The sequence below is a fragment of the Acomys minous genome, assembly GCF_964271855.1.
Source record: "Acomys minous genome assembly, chromosome: 19".
In the NCBI taxonomy this organism is placed as follows: Eukaryota; Metazoa; Chordata; class Mammalia; order Rodentia; family Muridae; genus Acomys; species Acomys minous.
This window is the reverse complement of record NC_140499.1, coordinates 39,755,602-39,782,279: the sequence shown is the minus strand read 5'-3', so window position 1 is coordinate 39,782,279 and position 26,678 is coordinate 39,755,602. Positions and strand designations below refer to the sequence as shown.

The window sequence follows — 26,678 nt, the reverse complement described above, 5'->3', positions numbered from 1 at the left end:
TAGCCTGGGAGAGCTCACACAGAGAGGTACGAATGGGAAAGTGAGGTGCGAGAGAGGAGAAAGCTCTCTGACTCCATGTCTGAAGGCATTCTGTTCAGATCCTTTTCTTCCATTTCAAGCTCCAATAACTGTCTGTCAAAAGGGGAAAAAAATCTTCATGGTTGATTGGTCTTGGTTATGTGTGTGAGAAGCACTCGCCTCAAACAGGAACATGGACGCAGACATATTGCCCCCCAGGACATGTGTGCGAGAGACAGAGAGAATGTGCAGAGTGGCATTTTGTCAAGATCTTCTCAGGGAGAAAACTCACTACGGTGAATTTCATTAATGCAGACAGTAGTCAAGAAGACAGTGCCTGGCGATCTCAGATCTCCGGCTTTATGATTTCACTCATCTTCGGGGAGCATTTTCTTTGGACTCAAATCTTGGGTGGTGGCCTTGTGCTGAGTTTAAAAAGATAAAGATCAGAGCAGTAGACTAGGCTGCTTCAAAAGAATGTTTGTGACAGAGGAGAGGTAAAGTCAAGGAAGGAGCCCACTGCAGGGCAAAACTTTAGGAAAGATACTGAAATCTTCAGAGTCAGTCCACGCCTGCTTTTCTAACAATTATCTTACAAAGATAGATCCAGAGCCCTTCAGATAGTGGTTGTCAGGATCCTGTCAAATGCACTGTGAATGAAAGGTCCTAGTATCATGACAGGTAACATTAAGGTCAGCTTGCCCAAGACTGGCCAGAGGTAACTGCTATGCTAAAAACTGGTTTCTGCACTCAGTATTGAAGGGTTATCTTTGTAATACTGTAAATACTCCGTATTCCTTATCCAACAAGTCAGGAAATTAAATATAGACTGAGATAAGTTTGATTATAGTCTTTTTTTTTTGGCTAGGCACAGTGGCACACACTTTTAATTTCAGCACTTGGGAGGCAGAGGCAGGTAGATCTCTGTGAGTTTTAGCTCAGTCTAGTCTACACAGTGTGTTCCAGGCAAGCCAGAGATGCATAATGAGACTCTTTCTCATTTGTTGAATGATTATTAATATTCAATATTGAATTATTATCTTAGTAAAATCTGTAGTTAGTTACTCTTTAACCAGCTTTATACCCAAGTAACCACACACAGAGGGAAGGATGTATTTAATTAGCCTGTAGCACAGTGCTGCATAATAATTGCTCCATCCTAAACCTCTATGCTAGTGTAGCTTCCTCCTATTCTGATTTCCCACTTTATAAATGATTTTTACTTATATCCAAGGTCGGGCTCATTCCTCTTGGTGCTTTGGGGTCTTCTCTTCAGCCTCCATCCTGTCCTTCCTTTTCTCTCTCCTCCCCCCGACCCTCCCGACCCCCCGCCACCCCTGCCCACCCTCTAGCTCACCAGCATGTCCCACCTTATTCTCTGTTGTTGTTCAGCATTGGCTAGTCAGGCTTTATTGGCAATACAAGGAACAAATGACGACATGTTTATATAAACTTGAGACAGGGGATACCAGCTATTCGTGGACCTACCCTGGAGTGTGGTTAATATACCTGGTGAGACTCCACTGGGAAACAACTATAAAACTATTTTTTGTTTGCAGCCAGCTTCTTAGTTAGAGGTGGGAGCCAGAGTCCAGTTGCCCCTCTCAGCTTTTGGACTTGGTTTAACCATCACCAAAAAACTTCCTATAGCAGATGGGAACTAACACAGAAACCCATACCCGGACAGTGTGCAGAGAGATTTAGATCATTCAGTCTTAAGTGGGATACGTTCACCAACCCCTCTCCTCGGGGCTCAGGGATCTATGTTGAAGAGGAGGTTGAAAGGGTGTAAGAGCCAGAGGTGATGGATGAGTCTGAGGAAACTGTCTTCCAGACACAAAAGAGCTGATGCACATATGAATTCACAGAGACTATGGCAGCACACACAGGGCCTGGGCAGGTTTAATCCAGAAAGGGTCCTAATTATACTCTTTCACGCTCCCCGTGAGTAACTCTCTTAAGAGAACATGTTAAAACAATGCCCTTGGCGGGACATGGTGGGGCATGCTTATAATCCCAGTATTTGGGGGGCCAAGGTAGGAAACTGCAAGTTCAAAACCTTCCTGGGCTACAGAGAGTAAAGTTGTGTTCAAAACCAAAGGCAAAATTAATTTAATTAATGAGTTTAACATTAAAAAAAGTTTCTTAGTGTTGAGTCACCAACTGGTATGCTCTTCTCTGGGGAAGACTATTACTTCCCACTCTCAGCATCCTTGGTTATTTATACCTCTCGGCATGTGACTGAGGCCTCCTGGGCTTTCCCCAGTCTCCTTTAGCGTGCTGGGTATTGCTGTCATTCTTGTTCAGGTCAGTGTAGACCAGTGGTTCTCAACCTTCCTAATGCTGAGCCCTCTAATACAGTTCCTCATGTTGTGGTGACCTCCCAACCATAAAATTATTATTTTTTTGGTACTTCACAACCACGGCTCCTATATAAAAGATAATGCTTCATCGCACACATCTTCAGGAAATGCCTTAGGAGAGCATAAGCATTGTTACAGTATTATATGTTCATTCTGGAGCTTAGAGGTTTACTGTCTGTTGGGATAAAGGAAAAGACCTGGCCCACGCGTCTCTATTTCATGGTGAGTTTGTACTAACTTGTTTTCCATTTCCCAACTCATATTTGGTCATCTTTTAGATGACTAGTGATTTTTAAAAAGAGAATGTTGTTGCCAAGTTGAGTTGACAAACACCACTTTCTCCAATTACCCTAGGCAATGAATGATGTATGTTATCCTATTACAAGGCTACAAGAATATTATAAAAGGCTATAAGAAGTTCGTGAAAAGACGTATTTCACTCAAGCTGATATGTCCTTTATGCTTTTTAAAGCATCTATTAACACAGCATAACATCTTGCTTATGATTAAAGTACTGGAGTATATCTACAAAAAAACAAAACAAAAAACAAGCAAACAAAATCAAAGGCAAACCAGCTATGTTCTTCTGCAGTGCTTTTCTTCCTGCCTGTATGAAGCATCTTTGCGAACTAGGAATATGGAGCAGCTGGCTAAAACACTGGGGTTGAGCCTGCAGCCATGTTTAAATACATTTGAAAAAGAACGATGAGCCCCTGGCGGAGGGTACCCTATGAGGGAGCCTTTGGTTTTTACCCCCATCCCTTGGCACACTGAAACAAAGGGGAACGGAAGTCTTTTCTGCTGCACATCTCATGCCTCACTGCCACGGCTCCCTTCCATCCCATGGAGCTGGAACTGTTTGCATCATTTGAGAACAGTACTATAATAAATTTTTAAAAATTCTTAACTTGGTGATGCTTTTGTGTTTATGGGTTTTTTTTTTCTGTTGAGCGTTGTTTTAAGGGATTGGTGTTGACGGTATTTTATAAGAGAAAACGGCCATCAAGGCATCCAAGCGTCGGTGCACAGGTCTGCGTCAGTATCTGTCATTGTGCTCAACAAAATGTTGACTCTGAGTGACTCGTTGGTGAATGCGTGAGTGATGCTGAAATCATTGTGTCTGTGGTTTCTGCGTGTATCTGGCCACCACCTTAGTGAGTGCTTGCCATATCATCACAACAGCTCTACAAACATTCTCTAAAGTAAAGGACACCGAGCTCATTTTCTGGGACCTCTCTGCATAGATAATCTGAACATTCTAGTTCTGAGCAGGCCTGCTATTAACAATACAGATTGGGGTTAGGGGTGTAGCCCTTAGTGGAATGCTTGCCCCAGCCTGTGTGAAGCTCTGGGTTGAACTCCTGTCACCACCTAAACTGGGCTTGGTGATGTACACCTATAATTCCTGTACTTAGCAGAGGAGGCAGGAGAATCAGAAATGTAAGGGCATCCTCAGCTACAAAGTGACTTCAAGGCTATCCTGGAGTATATAAGACCCTGTCTAACACTGCAGTACACAAATAGGATCTGACCACTTCAGACTTAGAAATGCCATTCTGCAAGTTGAAGAACATATTTAAGTCTCCAAAATCTTAAAAGTTTTATAAGGATGCAGATTTTACTTTTATTACATAGATTATCTAATTATTTGGAAATTGTCACTGTGCTAAAGCTCAGGGCCAAGGGCTTTGAGTGAACAGGAGGGTGCAGGACAGCAGGCAAGATTCCTCTTAGAGTCTGACAAAGAGTTCCTGTGCAGAAATTAATACCAACTCATTCCATACTTAAAATTTTCTAACTCTGTTTTGGGTTTTAAATGCTAGATATTTAATTTTTCAACCTTTTTTTTAAAATAGGGGGTGCGCTGGACCTATAAATTACCAACCAGGTGAACCTTCTTCTGGCACCAAAGAAGAAACTATAGGAGAGGTCCAAACTAAGTCCATTCTGCTGAGGGCTGGTGGAGGAAGCTGATGGTAGCCTTTTCTGCCAACAGTTCCTGAGGCCACTGTGTGGATGGTGAAGTTACAATGATCTTTGTCCCTTAGTTTTGCAAAAGGCATCTTCACTGGATTAGGTCTGCCCTCATGATTCTATTTGTGAGCTGATCAGGCACTTATGGCTGTATAGCAAATTATGCCCAAATTTAGCAACTTGAAGCAGCAGACACTATCCCATAGTCCCTGCTGGGTTTTCTCATCAAAGCCTCTTAACTGGCTGCAGTGAAGGTGTCTGGTGGAAACAGTTACCTCAAGGTGGGAAGAGGAAGCTGGACTTCTAGGAGCAGACAGTGGCAGGATGTTTGCCTGGTGACTTCCAGTTCTTTGCTGTGTGGTTCTTCTTTCCATTGAGCATCTCACCGTCTCTCTCTCTCTCTCTCTCTCTCTCTCTCTCTCTCTCTCTCTCTCTCTCTCACACACACACACACACACACACACACAGACAGAGACAGAGACAGAGAGACAGACAGAGAGACAGAGACAGACAGAGAGACAGACAGACACACAGAGAGAGCTGGGGGCTGGGGGCTGGGGGCTGGATCCATATGGAAGATAGCATAAGGAAGGGCAGCCTATCATTTTGCTGTGTTCTTCTTCTTTACAAGTGGTCACTATGTCCAGCCCATTCTCAAGAAGAGATTATGGAAGAAGGACAGAGATAAGAGACAGGAGACATTGGTGACAGTTGGAGGCTGCCCACAGCAACAGCCTCAGCCACTTGCCTCAGAGCCTGGTTCTGCCCACCCTGCCCTACAGCATATTCTGGGAGCAATTTATTATCCTCTTAACATTCCTTTCTTCTGTCAAGTCAGAAACCTGCCTTAGAACTCTCTCTTGGACTAGAGAGATGGCTCAGAAGTTAAGAGCACTGAGCACTGACTATTCTTCTAGAGGTCCTGAGTTCAATTCTCAGCAACCACATGGTGGCTCCCAACCGTCTGTGATGTGATCTGACACCGTCTTCCGGCCAGCAGGTGTACATGTAGGCAGAGCACTGTATGCATAATAATAAATAAGTAAATCTTAAAAAGAAAAAAAAAGAGCTCTCTCTTATCAGGCCCCTGGGCCTTGCCTTCTCTTGTTTGTTTTGTTTTGTTTTGTTTTGTTTTGTTTGTATGTTTTTCCTTTTTCTGACTATAAATTGGGAAATATTGAAGAAGGGGGAAAGACCCCATAGAAGTACTTACTCTTAAAAAACCACCACAACAAAAACAATCATTTGTGTGTATATGTGTGTGAATGCCTGCACATGTGGGTGAGGGTGGAACACAGGTGGAGGTCAAAGGACAAGCTCTAGTGCTAGTGACTGCCTTCCATCTTGACTGAGGCAGACTTTCAGTTTCCAGGGATTTTATAACCCCATCTTGACATCGCAATCCTGAGATTACAGACACAAGCTAACGACACCCTGCTTTACGTGGCTTCTGGGGCTCCAAAGTCAGACCCCGATGCTTGTACAGCAAGTGCTTTGCCCTTTGAGCATCTTTCCAGCCCTAGACAATTATTCTTAACCATCAACTATGTCTACTTCCAAATTATTCCCCAGCGATCTCATAGATCTTTGAGATCACAAATTGGGTACAGACAGCCCACCTCCTGTGCCTGTACTGAACTCACACAGGTTTCTTTCCCTTAGGTTACACAGCATTTATGTTATATTAGGTACCATACATAGCCTAGAGGTGATCTGAAGTTAACAGGAGGATGTACACTGTGATGTGCTGTCACCAAAATGTGTTGCCGGAAGGACTTGAGCATCTTTGTGATTTGCTGTCTAAGATGAGTTCCAGAGCCTGATTCCCATGGATACTTGTGGGTGAATGTAGTGTTGTAACTCAAATCTCTTCCCTTCTTAGTGTGAGAGTTTTTCCTGTCAAAGGTCCATGAGTTGTAAAATGTATTGGTGACTCAAGAGTGGCCTGGTCGTGAGGACTGTTCTGTAAGCTGCATAGTGGTTCTGTGAAAGTAGGGCTGGATGCAAAGGGACACCAACCAGCAACTGCTAAAGGCAGCTTTACCCTGTGAGGAAAGCAGGCTGCTCATAGGGGCCATGGTGTCTTTGGGCTGCTAAAACAAAATATTTTATTCTGGGGTTAAAAAAAAAAAAAGCAGAGGTTTATCCATTCTATAGGCTGAAAAGCCTAACCTTCAAGTTCTGGAATTCTCCTTTTCTTTTCTTTTCTTTTCTTTTCCTTCCCTTTTCTTTATTTTTTCCCTTTATTTCCCTCCCTCCCTTTTTCCCTTTCTCCCTTCCTCCGTCCCTCCGTTCCTTCCTTCCTTCCTTCCTTCCTTCCTTCTTTTCTTCTCTCCCTCAACCCCCAACCCAAGTCTTACTCTGCAGCCAAGGCTCATCTGGAACCCGCTGTGTAGCCCGCTTGTCTCAAACTTACCTTAGTCTTCCTTTGGTAACCTCTCACGTATTAGGGTTATAGTTGCAAGCCAGGCTGGCATGTTTAGTGTCTGGTGAGGGAGGCCTGCTCCTCGTAGGTAGAATTCCTTGACGGAAGAGGGAAGCATTTAATCACTCCTCAGAGGCCTAATTTCTTCATGCTGTCAGTCATGATACCCATAGTATTAGAGTCCAGCATATGAGGAGACACCAGCACTTGGACTGTGAAAGTCACTCAGTCAGATGGACAATGCTTATTGTCAGGAGTCAGACTTTTTTTTTTAAAGACATTGGTCTGTTTTTAAATACAGTATTATTAATTGATTACATTTAATTGAAGGTAATGACAGAATTTTCTACCTTTGTTTTGTCTTTCCTCCAGACTGTCTGCCTTCTCGTGGGTCTGAAGTAATTGTGGGCCATCACATAGGCACCTCATTTTGTATTCAGTTTTTAAAAAATCATAGTCCACAGAGTACAAAATGTACTTAATCCATTAACTACTTAAAGGTAAAATTCAGCAGTGTTAAAAAATAAACAAAATATTGCATAATCAGAAGTATTTTCATCTTGAGAACCCAACATTCCATATAAATTCAGCAGAGACCGTTTGTTTCCTGCCTACCGTCCCCATCACCATTGTGTGTTCTGTCTCTCTTTTTGTTGTTCCGGTCCCTTATGTAAGTGGAATGAGATGTGTGTTCAGATCATCTGGCATAACACCTTCAAGGTTCACCCATGTGGTAACGTGTCTCAGGATTTGTTCTTTTTAAAGGCGGAGTAATATTCCGTATGAGAGGAGCATGTTTGTTTGTCTAGTCATCCGTCAAGGGACACCTGGATCGCCAATACCCTGGGGCTGCCATGAGTTTATTTTCATGTTCAGATGGGTCGTTTTGATCTATTCCAGGGCAAGAAGCTGCCCTACCATCTTGGGGATGATGCAGAGGAAGGAGAAGTTTCTGATGAGGACAGTGCAGATGAAATTGAAGATGAGTGCAAGTTCAAGCTGCATTACGTGAGTTACTGCCTTCCCACCATTTTTCGCCCTTTGCGTACTGTAGAAAGAATGAGAGCAGAGTTGGTGCTATGTTGGACCCTTCACAAACACGGCCTCTGTAGTGTGGCAGGATTCCTCACTGCTAGCACCCAGTGGTCAGTGTGGTGCTTGAGTCGAAGAATCTGTGCCTTAGAGCTGAGAGACATGTTAGTGGTGAACACTTCTGTCTGATTATGGGTTTCGATTCTGTTAAGAGACACCAAGGCAACTCTTTTATTTATTTATTTATTTATTATTAATTTATTCTTGTTGCATCTCAATGGTTATCCCATCCCTTGTATCCTCCCAGTCTTCCCTCCCTCCCATTTTCCCCTTACTCCCCCCCCCCCATGACTGTGACTGAGGGGGACTTCCTCCCCCTGTATATGCTCATAGGGTATCAAGTCTCTTCTTGGTAACCTGCTATCCTTCCTCTGAGTGCCACCAGGTCTCCCCATCCAGGGGCTGTGGTCAAATATGAGGCACCAGTGTACGTGTGAAAGTCATATCCCACTCTCCACTCAACTGTGGAGAATGTCCTGTCCATTGTCTAGATCTGGGTAGGGGTTTGAAGTTTACGGCCTGTATTGTCCTTGGCTGGCAGATTTGGGCCCAGGGGTCCCACTCAAACTTTGGCAACTCTTACAAAGGAAAACATTTAACTGGGACTGACTTACAGTTCAGAAGCACGGCAGCAGGCAGTCAGACATGGTGCTAGAGAGGTAATTGAGACTTCTACATCTGGATTGGCAGGCAGAAGAAACAGGGACACTAGGCCTGGATTGAGTATTTGAAACCTTGAAGCCCACCCCAAAATGACTCTCTTCATCTAACAAGGCCACACCTCTTAATAGTGCCACTCCCTTTGGGCCAATGGAGGCCATTTTCATTCAAACCATGCCACCATCTGTTCCCTCCTTAAAGACAAGCCCACTTAATACCATCAGGTTGGAAGTCAAACTGTGGTTGGGCCATCAGTCTTCTTAGTGAAGGCTAGTAGGTGTGGCCTTGCCTTGCCTGCTGAATTCTGGCTGCCCTGCCTATTGTCCTACTGTAGGCTGGCCCAAGACCCCAGGGACCCCTGTGTCTGCTTTTCAGGGTACCAACCCTCTCACTGAGAAATTATACCTTGGCCTTGAGGATTCCCAAGCCCTTGCAAAAATGGGACACTTGGCTGAATGTTCCATCGGCCACATCTGCTTAGGATTAGAGTGCCATTCGAAGTTAGCCATCTGCCTGGGGACCTGGATCTTTACTTACACAAAGGAATTGCGTTTCCATTTTGCCGTGTGGTGCTGGGGATGGGGGCGGTGCAGTTTGAACCTGTAGCATTCTAAGGCTTGAAGAAATGCTGTCAGCTTTACCGCCAATGGTCACATGATTTCCGGCGCCGAAGGACAAGTCCAAAGCTGTACAGGCTTTGCAGTATAGTTTCATTTCTACAGAAAAGTGGTGCTTCGTGGAAATCAGAACCATTACTCTGTTCCCAGATACATTTTGTGTAATCTAATATACACCATTACCCTGAATTCAACAATTATGCTGTAATAAGACACTATCTTCTAAATTACACTAACTTGGATGCCTCACCTCAGAGGTGGCAATGGGAGCTGACATTACTTTCAGAGGAGACAAGAGCTTAACGACAGCTGACGTCTCCGTAGGCATTTCTTTCTTGGCTTTAAAGTACTTTGAAGCGGGGAGGTGGAAGGGGGGATATAACAGATTTTGTTTGAAGAGAGCAGAAAAATTGTAAACTGAATTCATCCCTTCCTTGGTATTAGTTTCTATTAGCTCCGTTAAATACTGTAACTAATAGGTCACAAAAACCTAGATAGTTTCGTAACTGAAAATATGGTTACCAAATTAAGTTTTAAAAATATGCTTCTCTAGGTATTTGCTCTCTTTACCACTGATTCCTTCTGATCGTGGCTATTGCGTCTAGTTCTTCAGACCCCTGGCTTGCTAACCGCATAGTCCAGTATCTACCAGAGGAAGCAGAAGGCTCTGCATCACCTGTGTGGGGACTGCTCCTCTGTGACACCGGGAGGCGCAAGCTTTAACTACCACGACTGTGACAATGCAGGCATCTACTGCTGCGTGCACATGAAATTGATCAAGCTCTTAGGTCCACTTCGCTGTCTCGGTTTTTCTTTGAGTTTGTTGAGACTTTTTTCTTTTTTTTTATTGTGGTACTCAAGGTTGAATCCAGGTCCTGGTGGTTTATTTTTAGGCAAGGATTTTTACCATTGAGCCATGCCCCTAGCCTTCTTTCAACTTGTTATCTTGAAATACAGCCTTGAACTTGCCAATCTTCCTGCAATAGCTCGGATATCGGCTCATGCCACAATACGTGGCAAATGAAATTTCCTTGTAGATACAGGACTGTGGAACCAGATCAGTGTTTGCAGCTGTAACCTCCAGGGATCTCTGCCTGTGTTCCAAGTCTCCTGGCTGCTTTCTCGGCTCTGATGTAGATAGATGCTTTAGCATATGTCGTGCAACAATAGACATGACCCTTCATTTGACCTGAGGAGAGCTGGGGAGCACCTTCATTTAAAAGGCTTTACAGATGCTTCTTTGTTATATATTAAGGGAGAAAAATATGATAACACACAAACTCAACATTTTTTTTAGTAGAAATATATAAAGTTCTTATGCAACCTTTCTTTATTTTTAAGCTCTTTTGGGAAAAGACAATGAATATACTCCGTTAAAAGTTGTGAGTATTATAATCAGTCAGTGTATCCTCCGTTGGACAGCAGGGAGCTCAGCTGTCTTATCTACATGGCAGATTTAAAGATGTGTGATCATATTTCTACAAAACAACATACACTGTAGGTTGTTTGTATGGGCGAGACATTACTCACAAAGCTATTCCTTTTAAAGAAAGTCCTTAGCCTCAGCTATAAGTTGAAAGTGTATGGTTAGGTTAATAAGCCATATCTAAAACTTTGTAATACAGAAAGCTTTTAACACAATTCGTGGACTCTGAACATTAACTTTCATGAGCTTATTAAGATATTTTATGCATGTTACCAATTTTTACTGAGCATTTCCTGTTGGACATGGGTCGTCACCATTGTTGGTGTTAGGCGATATTGGAGTGAATAAAATAGATGAAAGTTCTTGTGTTCCTAGAGTTTAACCATTAATGAAAAAGAAAGAGACAGATACCAAACCAGGGGAAAAGTGAAATATAGGCCTGTTAGATATAAGTGCAAAGGAAAAAGATGTGTGTGTGTGTGCGCGCGCGCGCGCGCGCGCGTGTGTGTGTGTGTGTGTGTGTGTGTGTAATTTTCAGAGGGGATGTCTACCTAAAGCTTTCCTTAGAAGTTACATTTAACTAAAGATATGGGAGAGGGGGGAGGAATTAGCCAGCTTAGTATATGGGAAGAATTTCCTAGGCACAATAAACCCCAAGGCACAGAGTAGAGCAGGTCCAGCGGCTCACCAACATTACCTACATAGGAGAAAGGAGGCAGCCTTTCTCCTAATCTGTCAGCTGCCCAAGCCCTGTGAAATGTTGTCACTTATGCAATGAATGTTTCCTGCTACCCTTGACTCCTCTAAGCTTCTGCCTTATTTCATTTTGTAGCTTCAGCCATAGGGGAAAAAAATCTGACTCATGACATGGAAGCCACAGGGTAAAGCCAGTGTGTTCAGTGACCCAAGAATCACACAGCTCAGAGACGTAAGGGACAATTTCCTCTGTGCCACAGTATAATAGTCTAGCAGATTTGATTCCAGGCCGCCAGCTCACCATTATTCACAGTTACGGCATCCTCTGTGCCGGTGCAAAGACTTCCCACTCCTGAATGTCAGCTTCCTTGATTTTCTTTTTCTTCTTCTGTTGAGTTTTTTCAGTTTTATTTTTTCTTGAAGCTCTCTGAGTCTGTGTTTAGCCAGGCTGTTGGGCACAAACCTCAGCTATCTCTTACATGAAGCTCACTCCGCAGGACAAAGCCTTCCGGCATAAACTGAGCCCCAGTGCACCAGTGACGTGTAAGTCCCCGTGTCATCCATGATATTGTACCCCATCATTCACTTTGCCTCCTGCTGAACATCGTAACCATTTTCCCTTTCCCACAACTTTGGTTGCAATGTCATCATCTTTCCTTTGAGACGTTTTAAGATACGTGAGGTCTCCAGCCTAACAGCATTCATAGAGAGGAGGACACTCTTGTGTCCACTCTGAGATTAAATGCCACATGCTGAACATATCCTAGCAACAAGTTACAAGGACTAGAGAAGGGGACTTCCAGGATTCCAGTTCTTTCTGTTCTGTGCTATGATCCTCGAACAGGAGAACAGGTTTTACGGGAAAGAAAGAATCTGGCAGGAGAGGGCCAGAGTGAATGTGGACTCAGACGGCTGAAAAGCAGTGTGCTTCCACCCATGCCTCAAAGAGATGGCCTTGAAGCTTGATAAGGCAACCCAAGGGACAGCTAATATGTTTTTTCTTCCTGTTGCCAGAGTTCAGTTCTACGCAGGGAAGAAAGGGGCATTATGGGATGTTGAGATAGCCCCGTATATTTTCTAGTTTCATTTTTTAATAAGAAAGTCCTCAACTTCAGCTGCATATTGGTATGACAAAGAACTTTCAGAATTACTTCTGCCTGTGTCCCAGACCGGAGACTTTGATCCTGGTCTGGGTGTCACCTGGGAATCTTGTCCACTATCCTGTTGACTCCGATGTTTAGTGAAACCATCAGTCGATGTTTAGTGAAACATCAGCACCTTCTGGCTCAGTCTCTCTAATTCCTTCATATTCCAGCAAATTCTCCTTTCCAAATGGTTCTTTTAAAAAAAATGTGCCGGGGGAAATGAGAATGTTTTTGTTTGTTTGTTGTTGTTGTTGTTTTTATTGATTTCTTACAGAAGACTGAATTAGGGACCCTAATTATATCTCTTGGAGAAACTGCCCCTGACCATATTAACTGACTGTTCTCTCTGCAGCATCCTTTCTCTGGCCCAGGGAACAAAAGAATGAGATACACAGAGCCCTCAGCTTTGGTCTCTGCCACAGCTGCACAGTGGCAGATAGGTCTTGAGGTCAGTTGTCTGCCTGAATTTTCTTTTAGTGCTGCTGTTGGGTTCCAGGACTGAATGATAACATGGTAATGAAACCTCAGCTGCATATTTCTTTGTTCCTCGTGGCTGCAAATTTTACAGTGATGAAAATCACACACACACAGAGAGAGAAAAAGATCACCAGGCAGGACTCTCGTTCCTTTGGCAAATCCCCATGTTTAGAATAATGACAGCTCTCGTGTCAGCGGTTTGTTATTCCACCAGCACCGGCCATCCTGGGCTTTGTAGGCTCAGTCAGGCCCTTCTGACATGCCCACAGTTCAGATCTGCATTGCGTCGAGTTTTCTGTGAGGCCCCCGAGCAAAGAAAGGAAGCAGATGGTGTTAGGAGCACTCTGACACCGGCTCTGGGCATTCTAAGTGTTCTTGCAGGCTTTCTCTCTCATCTCCACAAAGCCTCTCCTCCAGGCTCCAAAGCACTTGATCAAATACACTAGGACTTAGAGAGCTTGTGGCTCTTTTGTTAGGTCCACTCATGGCCTTAAGTGAAATGTACTCAATGTTTTCGGCGCAGAGATGTCAGACTATGTCCCATGTTTTACAATAGGAATGATGGGTGTTTTAAAATATGAGCTGACTCGTCATCAGCTCAAATCAAGAATCCATCCTTTTCTGCCACAGTGTAAACAGAATGGCGGCTGCACTGTTGGGGTGTGCTGTGTTGTTGTTGTTTGGTTTTTTGTTTGTTTTTTGTTTGTTTTTAATTTAAGCAATTTATCCAGATTACGTCTCAATTGTTATCCCTTCACTAAGTGCTACGACTTGTCCCAGTATCATTCGTAGGGCTGTGTTTGGTTGAGCTCCAAGCCTTTCTCTCTGTGATTTTGAGTGGGATTTGGCAGGACTCAGCTTACCTTAATGGGTGTTGGGCAGTTTGGATAATGTGCTGTCAAAGGACATTGCTTTGTAAGGTGCCCGGGTACAGAGTTATACTTGCGTTTTCCAGACAGTCATACTAGGTTTTGAGCTTTGATTTATTATGTTTGACAGATAGTGCACTTCTTTTTTACAACATTTGCTGTGATGCTGCCCTGAAAAAGCACATCGGCCCAATGTTTTCCACAGTGAGTGCTCACATTGTGTCTCTACAGCACATTTTGGTAATTCTCACAATATTTTAAGCTTGATGACTATGTTGTCATTATATGTGGTGATCTCTGATTTTGATGTTAGGATTCTCATCATTTTGGTAATAGCATAAACTCACCCAATCTGTTAATATGTGTATTTGGAACTATTCACTAACTTGCTGTTCCCAGCTCTCTCTCTCTCTCTCTCTCTCTCTCTCTCTCTCTCTCCATGGTCTCTTTGTGTTAGCTTTGCTAGTCCTGGACTAGCTTTGTAGACCAGGCTGTCCTCAAACTCACAGCCATCCACCTGCCTCTGCCTCCCAAGTGTTTGGATTAAAGAAGTGAGCCACCACGCCCAGCTCCCAGCTCTCTTCTGCTTGGGCTTTGCCAGTCCCCAGTACACATCAGTATTAAAAGTAGGTTAATTAATGACCTTATAATAGCCCCCAAGTGCTTGGGCTCCAAAGCTGGAGATGATGAAGGCACAGAAGCTGACAGACAGAGAGCACCCCCCTCCTCCCACCCCCGCAGGGCCCTCCCTCCCCCCACACTAAACAGTTGGCCAAGTTGTAAACACAAAGGAAAGGCTGCTGAAGGAAATCAAAGGTGCTACTCTAATAAATACATAAATGGGTAATAAGTGAGGCAGGTGCTCGCTTCGGCAGCTCATATACTAAAATGGGAATGACACAGAGATTAGCATGGCCCCTGCGTAAGGATGACATGCAAATTCATGAAGCATTCCATATTTCTATATACTCACTTATATCTGCATACTAGCCCAAGGGGCATGTCCCACGAAAGCCTTCACTTACCAGGAAACTGGGACAGAGGGGAGGACATCCTATTGGGACTCTAGATGAGAGAAACATGGGAGAATAGCAAAGTAGAAGGATCCAGAGGGTCCTAGAAACCTACAAGTAGAACATTATGATAGGCAGATTTGGGCTCAGGGGTCCCGCTCAAACTAAGGCACCAGCCAAGGACAATACAGGCGGTAAACTTTAAACCCCTACCCAGATCTAGCCAATGGACAGAACACTCTCCACAGTAGAGTGGAGAGTGGGATATTACTTTCTCACATACTCTGGTGCCTCACATTTGACCATGTCCCCTGGAGGGGGAGACCTGGTGGCACTCAGAGGAAGGACAACAGGTTACCAAGAAGAGACTTGATACCCTATGAGCATATACAGGGGGAGGAGGTCCCCCTCAGGCATAGTCATAGGGGAGGGGAATAAGGGGAAAATGGGAGGGAGGGAAGAATGGGAGGATACAAGGGATGGGATAACCATTGAGATGTAACAAGAATAAATTAATAATTAAAAAATTAAAAAAAAAAAGATGTGGGAAAGCATTTTGTCCCCAGCATCTGAGTGTGTCCCAAGCAGAGATGACCTAATCCTGTGTGCAAAGAACCAATGAAAGTGCACACTTGGGATCCCTCTATGCCTTGGCATCAGATGCCTGTCACCAGCATTTAAAAGCTAGACCTAGGGGCTGGAGAGATGGCTCAGCAGTTAAGGGCACTGTCTGGTCTTCCAGAGGACCTGGGTTCAAATCCCAGCACCCACATGGCAGCTTGTAACTATAGCTCTAAGACCTGACATTCTCACATAGACATAGATGCAGGCAGAACAACAATGCACATAAAACAAACGTTAAAAAAAAAGCTAGAATGTGTTGTTATGATTATTTCTAAAAAAGTAAGTCTCTACACCATGGGTCTCTAAACAGACCTCTATTCAGGAGCAATAGCAAACCCACAACAAAAACAGTCTTCTACTTTGGTGTCTGTTGTTGCTGTTGTTGTTTTAATTGTAGCTAAGTGTATGCAACAAAAAAAAATTGTAACTTTAGCCCTTTTAAAATGTCTACTTCTGTGACATTAAATACATTTACATTCTTGTGCGGCTGTCACCACCACCAAAAAAAAAAAAAAAGTGAGGCAGACTTACTGCTGATAATAGAGAAAGCTTTAGCGGTCTAAATAAAAGACAAAAATAAACTAGCCACAACATTGCTGTATGCTGAAGCCCGATCAAGGGCCTAACCCCAACTCTGTGCAGTTGAGGATGTTGAGAGGAGAATATCCTGGACGTAATCTGGTGGGCCCGAATCCATGGCAAATGTTTTAAGAGGAGAAGGCCAACAGATGGGCACATACAGGCTAGGGCAATGTGGAGTCTCAGGTAGAGCTTGCTGTGCTCTTACAAGCCAGGGAATGCACGGAGCTACTCCAAGTGAAAAGAGGCGAGGACACGGAGCTCCAAAGGGACTTCGGCCCTACTTTGTTCCAAACTTTTGTCTTCCAGACTAATGATAAAATGAATTTGTTGTTTCAAGTTGCTAAGTTTGAGTCATTTGTTACAGCTGCCGCAGGAAATCAATGCTTTCCTCTTTTAAGGTATCTTGCTTCCTGTTTCTTCCTGCCAAGGAGCTGAATTCCCAAGGCAGGTGGAGTGCCCCCCCTCTGTGCACCAGTGGTGCCCACATGCCTGACTCATAGTGACGTGTATGAGCAATTCTCCATGACACCAAGGACTATGACAGTGGGCTGATCCGTATTAGTGTTTCTCACCTGGCATATGACAGAAATTCAGTATAAGTTTGTTTTAATCAAAATGAGTCCCCACCCCCCCCCAACTCTCTCTGACCCTTATTACAACCCCCCAGTACCCTAGCCTGGGTACTAATGAGTGCTTGCTGCGACACCTGCTGTGTCTGGATTTTCATCTGCAGGCTCCTGTCCTCTTTTGGAATACGCTCCCAGACTGCTGTTATTCCTAAAATATTATTTATGCAGAACGCTCAGCTGTCCCATCTTCTGGATTTGCAGTCCTTCAGCCCCCCACAGTCCTTCTCTGTCTGCCTCTGAACCCCTGAACTGTTCTAGGACACGTTTGGCTCATTTAAATCATTTGCTTACACTGGGTATTACATTGAAGCCCTTCACTGCCTCACTGTTGAACACTGAGCTTTCTGGTCAGACCTCTTTGCCTGGGGCCTTTCTCAGCCACCCAGGAGGAGTGGCATGCCCTTCCTAGCATGGCCGTGACTGGTAGGCTGTGCTTGTTCCCTTCTGCGGTGACCTTTGTATGTCTTTCAGAGCCCAATTCTGTAATGGGTGGAACTCATTGTTAATTGGATATCTTAAACACATCTATGAATGTGATATAAGTACAGGTAAATGTAGCAGTCCATCCTGGCATAGGTGTTCTTTTTTTAAAAAAATCTTTATGATTTTATACTGCCTTGCCATTGTAGGATTTTGTGAAATATATTCAGAATTAGAGAGCTATATATTCTACCGGGGTCAGATAGCAGGCGCGCCTAGTAATAAATAAAGTGGGACTTGTTCTTATGGAATGGTACCACTCCTAGCATGCTTGGGGGGTGGGTGGATTGGTCTTTGGCAACTGGTTGAATAACCTGTGGAACACATCTGGACAAAGGAAGAGGCGAAGGCTGTTAAACAGCAGAGGGCCAGTGCTCACAGCCTGGGGCCACTGGTCTGTGAGAGGACATAGGGGCTGGACACTCACTATGCGGCACGAGACTTCCAGGGAATGACATGCTCTGACCACCTAAAAGCTGTGTGAGATATTGGCATTGCTTTGTCTTCTGAAAGCCTTGAAATTGGTTGTGATTTTAAAAATGATCATAATGATGGGTCATAGCGCCAGTGATATTGTGTGCCCTCTAATGACATCAAGGAGTTGGAAACGAGAAGGAAATTTTGTCTCAGAATTGTCAGCAGCCTTGGACCTTCTATAGCATTCTTTGCCTCTCAGTAAGGAAGTCATTTTAAAAAAAATAGCATTTCCACTCAACTGTGACTGTGTAAGTTTAGAAAGCTTAGTCTCAGGAAGTTTTCCCTGGCTGGCCCTCTGACAAAAGCTTGAAGTATCAGGAAGGAATGGTTTAGTATCTTGCCTCACTTACTGGCCAGCTCCATAAACCTTAAGCAATTTGCTTAATTTCTCAAAGCCTCAGCTTCTCCATCAGTGGAATGAAATAGAATAAGACCCTTTAAGTGTGAATAACGCTTGAACATGGGCATGAGTAGCAGCAGAGACACATGAAGAAGAGTTGACAGAGAGTGAGTGTTTGATCACCAGGCGCTTCGGAAGGGTTTTGTTTTATTTTTGGCTAGTGGGAACAAATTGAGAGACGATATTATAAACTCGGTGTTGTCTTGGACAAAAGGCATGTTCTCCGTGAGTCTGTTTCTCAGGCAGTTGTTTGCACTACTGGCTTCTTTGCAGAGTAACGGGACCACCGAGCACCAGGTAGAATCTTTCATACGGAAAAAACTGGAGTCCCTGTTGAGAGAGTCTCAAATTCGAGACAAAGAAGAGCCTGACAGTTTCACCGTGAGGGCTTTACTCAAGGCTACGCACGAAGGCTTGAACGCGCACCTTAAGCAGGTAGACAATTTCCTGTTGAGCTCGTCTTGGCAACAAGGGAAAAAAACCAACCCCCCTCCTCCTCTGTTTCTAAGCACACTTCCTTTGTGAAATGCTTCTCAGACTTCTCTGTCTATTCTCATAAGGTTTGAGAAATGAAATCCTACTGCAAAATACGTGAGAATGTATGCAGTGCCCTTGGTGCTTTCCTGGGGTGTAGTCGTACCAACTCAAGGCAATGAGTTCTCTCTCCGATTGCAGGAGACAGCTCTGCTGCATAATGTTAGCCTTGGTATCCTAGTAAATGTGCCCGACTTCACTCTTAAATTATTCTAGTCGGAACAATAAGTGAGTGACACAGTCCTCTTACCAATAGATAGTAAGGCTCCAAGAAGTACCAAGGAACTCAAAGATTAATTGGCTCAGTCTTCTGAGCTCATTCTTTGGAGACCAAGGGAAGGGTTGTGGCTTTGGTGCCTGCCAATACTGTTTCTCCTCGCTTAGGGAGAGCAGTGTCAATTCTACGACCAATGCCTAATTAGCTACCTTCCTCGTCCCTTAGGGTTTGAACAATCAGTAATTACTTTAGTAGCTCTTCATTTGCAGTGCACACACATCTACTAGAGATAAGCAGAGCAAAAGGGGAAAAACCCATTCCATTATGCTTTTATTTATGCAGAATCTGGATGTAAAGGAAAGTGGAAAGAAGTCCCATGGGCGATCCCTGATGACCAACTTCGGGAAACACAAGGTATAAACTAAGAGTGTTAAATGTGCATAGTTCAGTTCAGTTACAGATTCTGCAGGGCAGCATTATATTGTGGTGACCTTGGAATGGATGTGCAGGACTTTAGAAGGAGAAAAGTTTAAAATGTAAACAATTCTGAAGTTTAGTACCACTGTTAATCAAAAGTATCAAAATTCAAGTTGCATTTGGGAGTCTTTTAAATAAACATATCCAACAAAGGACTCGTATTATGAATACTCTGAATACTTGAATCATTTCTACAAATAAGATGGGCAGTTCACATTTCTAAAAAACAAAACAAAACAAAATCAAAAGCTTAAATGCACCCATTACAAAAGAAGATAACACACAGCAGGAAAAAGAGACCCGCCTTTGGAGGCGTCTGAGACGTGCAAATCACAGTTATTCTGCCATCCCATGCACACCATTTGTGATGGTGTAAAAAGACCATAGAAACCAAGTGTTAGGATATGGAGCAACACGTGCATGGTTTCTGGGGTACAGAAACCACTCTGGTACTCAGTGTCACAGTTTCTCCTTAGCTGCTCCACTGTTAGCTTTATGACAAAGACAGAAACAACAGTTTAATGGTGGCACTTGTAATGGAACAAGTAGTAAACAGTCCAAATGCTCATTAACTATAGAATCGATTAAAATGTGGTATATTCTCATCTGGAATATTGCAGAGCCTTGAAAAGGACACAGTTATATCTGTGGTCTATCAAACAGGATTTGAGCTAAACAAGTAAAAACTCAGAGTGCATGCACTGTGAGTATCTTTGTATGAAATTTAAAGCCATGCAAAAATGCTAGAGTGTAGAAGATAAGATGGTTATTGAGGACAGTCATTACTTTTGAGGGGAAGTAAGGACCATGTGGGAAGAATGAAATTCTAAACTGTGTAAAAACGCTGTAGAGTAGAAGTTAGGATAATTGTTAAGGACAGTTTTTCCCTTTGAGGAGAATGTAAGGACCCAGTGAGTAGGTCAGAAGGATTCTAGGGACCAGGCAAGATTCTAACTTCCTCATTTGAGTGCTTTCACATTGGAGAAACCATCACTTTGTACACTTAAAACTGTACTTTTGCATATATCTGTGATACCTCATAAAGAGGTGAAAATGCTAAACAGGAAATCAGTCATTGGGCCAGTGAGATGGCTCAGCAGGTAAAGTGTTTGCTGCGAGACCTGATGACCTTTACTCTGACAGACTGTCCTCTGATTGTCCACATATGTAGACGCACACACACTAAAGAAATGTAATTTTAAAAACTAGAGATCAGATATTAGATGATGAAGCGAACACTATCTGGGGGTTTTGGTTCTACTACTGTAAGGAATGTTGTATCTGCAATTTACTGCCTATGTAAGTATGATAATTTATGGAAATTATCATTAAATTTCCATAAAATATCATTAAATTAAATTAAAAAACCAAACCAAACCAAACCCAAAACGAAATGACTCCCTCATAAAGAGTCATTGAGTAAGCCATGATTCACTTGCATAATGGACAGGTGGGAACTCACTGCGGGACAATCTCTCTGAAGATCTTAGTATATAAAACACGAAACAAAAATATCTGATGAAGATAGATGCTAAGTGTGATAGCCACAATCTGATGTGTATTACATATCAAAACTGTGTCAGAAAAATTACCATCATTAGTCATTCTTTTGTTTGTTTGGTTTTTTCTTGAGGTAGCATCTGATGTGTAGGCCAGGCTGCCCTGGCACCTACCACGTAGATCAGCTGGCCTTGAACTCCCACTGAACCTCCTGCCTCTACCTCTTAAGAGCTTGGACTACGGGTGTGCACCACCATGCTGCCTTTAGTTCTTAATTTCTTACTTCTTTTTTCTATGTTATAATAAAAATGAATCTTCTGAGGTAAATATTTCAGAAGCAATTCAGCTACCAAAAAGTAGACCCTTTCACACGTCTGGTAATAACAGTAGTCTATGTGATATTTGTGAATTATTAACTGACATTGAAAGTTAAAGTCAGTAGATTGCAAAATGGCTTTGTATGTTATCCCATTTAATCATTGAAATATCAATCACCCTGTGGAATGGATAGTATTTGCATATTACTTTTAAAGTATAGCAGGAAGTTAGATGAAGCTTCCTACTTTACCAGCTTGGTGAAAAGCTAACCTAGATTAGACATTTGAACACTAAAGCTTCTATATCTGAAGTTCTCTGGACAAAAGTTACTCCTGGAAGATTCAAAGTAGTTCCTCATTGTGAGTGCAGTGGGCATGTTACAGCTTGACTTCAGTTCTGGGCAATGAGGGAATCTGGAAGCTGATGCGATCCTATGGGGGTACGGGGATAGTGTTCATTTGCAGAGCCATTCTTAGATGTCCAGGATGGCTAGCCCATGGAGGAGCTGTGTGTTTGACCCCAAGGCTTTCTGCAATGACTGGGGTCTCTAATGTTTGTTCTGTGCCATTATGTGCTACCTAAATAATAAGCAGTCTCCAGTGTGGGGATGAAACCACATCCCTCCGCAAACACCCTTCCAGAAGACACCGGATTAATTCTAGAGACTTTAGCTCACCTCCAGTGAGTAGCGATTTTTATTTTCCTATTAGAACTAAAAATGAGTCACAAACTCAAAAGAGCAGTCGGATTTAGATGACTACGTGAGCCTGTGCTGACGGAGGGTAAAGTGCCACTCATTGTATGCTTTAACTTAATACAAACCTGTTTTAGGAACCAAATTTGCCCTTGATCACTTATCAATAATAAGCTTCTGTGCAAAAGAACATTTTCCCCTATAAGCATTTAAATAGATACTTTAATTATGGTTCTCTCTTGTAGACATCTTCAAAGTGCACAACTAATAAATTGTTTCCAAGACGTCATGTAGGTTAGAAACTGGCTTCTGGGCACAAAACTCAAAATTTTGCATGGCTGAGATAATACAAGGATGTCTATAGACATTTTTTAAATTGAATGGTTAAGCAAGTAACTGGCCATTCTTTCTGCATGTGTGTGTGTGTGTGCATGTGTGTGTGTGTGTGTGTGTGGTTTAAAATTCAGTCCAATTTCTATATGTTGTGAATGAACGTAACGTGATGAGTTACTAAGTTTACTGTGATTTTTTTCCAGCAGAAAACTACAAAATCACGTTCTAAATCCCACAGTATTGATGATGAGGAAGATATACTTCAGAATCCAGGCAAAGAGGGAGGCCAGTTATACAGGTAGGAAAGCATCTGCACACTTGTTGCTGAGACTCCCGTGGCTGCTCCATCCTAGTACCCTGGTTGTGTTAGCTGTGTGTGTCTAGAGAACGGAGCACACGAGGTAAGGTGTTGGAGTGAGATGTGAAGATCAAAATAGAGATACCATATGGAGAGAACACAGCTTCAGTGAGGTACCGAATAAGTGCTAGCGCAGCAGTGGTCAAGGGCAAGGCATGTTGGGAGAAGAAGAGGGTGGTGCAGATGTGCAGAGAACAGGCAGAGGAGTTGAAGACGGGATAGATGGTAAGCACGTGGTTGGAGCCAGACTTCAGGTATTTGCTCCTCCACTAACTGTCGTTAATGCTGAGCAAGGTAAGCTCTCCATCTCCCAGCGTCACAAAAGGATGAAAGGACTTACCTATTAGCATGGTAGGTCCTAACTCTATTAAAGAATTGGTCAAAAATTTTAGCTGCTACTTCACTATTTTTGACAATTTTACACTAATATACAATATATATGGTCATATCTACCCATTATCACCTTCTTTCACACCTCTTCCACTCCCACTGACACATTCCTTGCCAATATGACTTCCTCCTAGTTACATGTCTTTTTTTGGACCCACTGAGATGAATTAGGATTATTGACATGAGTATGAGTACAGGGCCATTTGCCAAAGCGTGGGAGACTTGTCAGTACTTACACCACTGAACAAAGTAATACTCCCTTCTTCCCAGAACCATTTAACTGCCAGTCGCTCCTCTGGAAGTGGCAGGACCTCAAAGTCCCCTCCCTCATCCTTGATGGAATGTTGACGGCCTTGGGCTGCTATCCGCAGCCACTGTGTGTTTGTAATCACAATGGCCACATCAGAACCAGAAGACAGTGTTTTGTAACAATCTTCCTGATCTTCCAATTCCTGCGACCTTTCTTCCCTGCCTTCCGTGATGTTGCCCTGGCCTTGGAAGGCTTGATATAGCTGTTCCATTTAGAGAAGAGCACTCAACAGCCACTAATGCTCAGTGCTTTGGCCAGTTATAAGCTTTTTTTTTCATTTGCTGCTGCACAGTGCCCAAAGAAGCTTCTCTGCCAATGGCCGGGAGCAGCAGTAGTCTATGGTTCTAAGCATGAATAGTTAGATAGTAGTTTGGCTACTTGTCCTTTTAGCAGGACAGTAGTAGTAGGTCCTCTGGAAGGCTTAGGACCTCCTAAGCTATAGGCTTTTCACCACATTATAGTACCAGCTGCGTGATTCTTTCCATGGAACAGTCCTCAGACCAACTCAGTTTCTCCCACATAGTAATGCCACTATTGCTCCAGTGAGCATGTCTTGCCTGGTGTGTGGTCCTTAGCTAGGTAAGATGTTGACTCGTCTTCCACAGTGGCCTGCAGAGCACCTACTAGCACTATGGATGCTAGTGAGCAAGTAGGAAGCTTCCAGTCAGCTTCGTGTTGATGTCTTCATGCCCTGCAAACAGAGCATATGGTGTCTTTTTAAAAATTTTTTTTTATTAATTTATTCTTGTTACATCTCAATGGTTATCCCATCCCTTGTATCCTCCCATTCTTCCCTCCCTCCCATTTTCCCCTTATTCCCTTCCCCTATGACTGTTCCTGAGGGGGATTTCCTCCCCCTGTATATGCTCATAGGCTATCAAGTCTCTTCTTGGTATCCTGCTATCCTTGCTATCCTTCCTCTGAGTGCCACCAGGTCTCCCCCTCCAGGGGACATGGTCAAATATGAGGCACCAGAGTTTGTGTGTCTTTAGCAATAAGGTCTGGAGAAAAAGCTCTGCCAGCGATACATGTGACAGGGGATTAACATCTAGAATGTTCAGAGAACTAAAGCAAAACTAAAGTCAAGATGACAGTGGACTATGGAACTGAACACAGAGCTTTCATTTAGTTCTGCTAGGCGACCAAGAGCAACGGCAACAGCCTGTATGGGTACAGGAGCTACCCCTGTCTCCTTGCCAACACCCACAGGGAGTATCCTATCATCAGTGCTGAGATGCTTGTTTAGAGACTTGCGATTTCCGGGGGTAAGACTTTCCACCATGCATACGACCGACCTCCAGTCAGACTTTTAATTTTGAATTTTGTCTTTTTTTATTAACTAAACCTGTTCTTAAAAGTTCCGTACACGTATATAATGCATTCGGGTTATTCTCACTCTCTTATCTTTCTTCCACTCCTGTCAGCGCTCCTTCCTCCCGATTAAATATCTGTCCCAGGTTTGTGTCATTTTGTTTTGTGACTCCATGAGTTGAAGCAGGCCCGTCTGTGTGACCATTGGTTTAGAACTAGTCATTGGAGCCTGGTGGGCTCGCTACTAGTGGATACACACTTCAGAGGATGACTTCCTCTCGCCTAGAATCTATTCGTAGCCAGTAGTTCAATGGGGAGTGGTAAGCCCCCACAAGACCCGCCCTCATCCATGACTGACTGTTGTCTGGGCCAGTCTTGTGCAGGCTCCATGCTGTGAGCTTATGATTGCTATGGCTGTCAGGCTCAGAAGACAGCATTTCACAGCCTTCTCCCTATTTTCTAGATCTTATATTCTTTTTGTCCCCTCTTCTGCCGTGTTCCCTGAACCTAAAAGTATAAATGTCTTATTTAGGACTAAGTAGTCAAAGGTCACTTATTCTCAGCCCCTTGAGCAGCTATGAGGCTCTACTCACCGTTATTCACTGCAAAGAGAGTCTTCTTAGGTTAAAGCAGAGGGCAACATTAGTCTATGTATAATCACAGGTACTTAAAAATCAGCTTTTACCTATATCAGTTTACCTAGAAGTGTTCGTAAGCTCTTCCTCAGGGTCTGTAACTTCTCCAGCCACCTGGTTCTGGCTGGCCTTACAGTACTATGCATGGTTTCTCTCCTGTGGAGAGGGTTCAACTTCAGCCAAGCAGCATTCGGTTACCGCCCCCCCCCCCCCCATAGTGGGCCCCTCTTGCTAGGTAGGTTGGTATTGTGGTTTCTAGTGTGCACAATCCTAAATCGATTGATGCTCCTTCTTCCCCCAGCAACCTGGGCAGCCCCCAGTGTTGCACCACGGGAGCTAGGTGCCATGGAGAAAACTGCCCACTCGGTTACAGCTGCATCGCTGTTTCTTGCAACCGGGGTGTATGGTATCCTCAGCAACTGTGTCTTGTCATCTAGCCCTGGTGGACAGCCCTGGGAAGAGCCAAGAGCCTGTATTCTATTGGAGGCCTTTGGGGCCTCCCTTAACCAACAATTCACAGAAAGGCAGTCCATGCCTGGCACTGAAACCTTTATTTATTTACTCATGGTTTCCAGGAGTGACATTATCTAGCCATGCAGGCCGTCTCCTTCTTAATTCATTTTTAAAAATAAGATTATTTAGTTAGATTATAAATTGGTTCCTTTTAAAATTAAAAAAAATATTCTGTATGTGTGCAAGCGTGCACGCATGTAAATGGCATGTGTATCGAGGTCAGAAGACTCGTGGAAGTCTACTTGTGGAAGTCAGGTCTTTCCTTCTACCATGTGAATTCTGGCATGCAAACTCAGGTTGTCAGACATGGCAGCAAATGCCTTTATCCACCGAGCCTGTAAGCCTAAAATAGTAGGATTATTACTATTATTAATTTTGCTACTTTTCATACATTCTTTAAAAATTAAAAAAAAAAAAAAAGAGCTGTAGACCTGAACAGAGAGTTCTCAAACGAAGAAACACAAATGACTAATCAACACTAACACTTGATGTCACCAGTCATTAGGGAGATGAGAGTTAAAATGCTTTAATATTTTGATCTCCATCTCACTCCAGTCAGAAAGGCTACTATCAAGGAAACTAATGACAAAAATGGTGACAATGAGAGCAAACAGGACTCTTCGTTCACCATTGGTGGAGTTTAAACTGGTACAGCTACAATGGAAATCAGTGTGGAATACTCCAAAACTACAAGTAGCACTTCCACATGACTAAGCCACACTCCTAGGCATTTACCTACAGGACTCAGTTTAGCCTATCATAGAGACACCTGCACACTCACACGTATTGTTCCTCTATTCACAGTATCTAAGAAATCAAATCAGCTCACCTGTCTATCAGCCCATGAATTGTTAATGAAAATGTGGTCCTTACACATAATAGTCTTATTCAACACTATAGAAATATGAAATTTATAGGAAAATAGATGAAACTGGAAAATATAATACTGTGTGACGTAAACCGGACCCAGAAAGACAAACACTGCATTTTTGTTTCATATGCAGATCCTCACTTCAAGTTTTTAGATTTCTGTATTTAAGTTGAGCTAAGTACCTCTAGACCAAGAATCAACAAAGTGGGGTGGGGAGGCCCAAAAAAGAAGGGCTAGAGTAAACTCATGA

General features: G+C 43.3%; 1 protein-coding gene across 9 annotated transcripts in view; it reads left to right on the top strand.

Moving 5' to 3' along the window:
- Positions 1-26,678, top strand: part of PLCH1 (phospholipase C eta 1) — a 207,545-nt gene that overhangs the window by 158,779 nt on the left and 22,088 nt on the right. For 5 of the 9 annotated variants that reach the window (XM_084769032.1, XM_084769037.1, XM_084769034.1 and 2 more), the window contains 4 exons: positions 7,681-7,788; positions 18,241-18,402; positions 19,061-19,132; positions 22,244-22,338. In XM_084769032.1, the coding sequence (XP_084625158.1) occupies positions 7,681-7,788; positions 18,241-18,402; positions 19,061-19,132; positions 22,244-22,338 (437 nt within the window). The remainder of the gene's footprint in view (positions 1-7,680; positions 7,789-18,240; positions 18,403-19,060; positions 19,133-22,243; positions 22,339-26,678) is intronic. The other 4 variants (XM_084769039.1, XM_084769038.1, XM_084769033.1 and 1 more) reach the window with 1 other exon arrangement.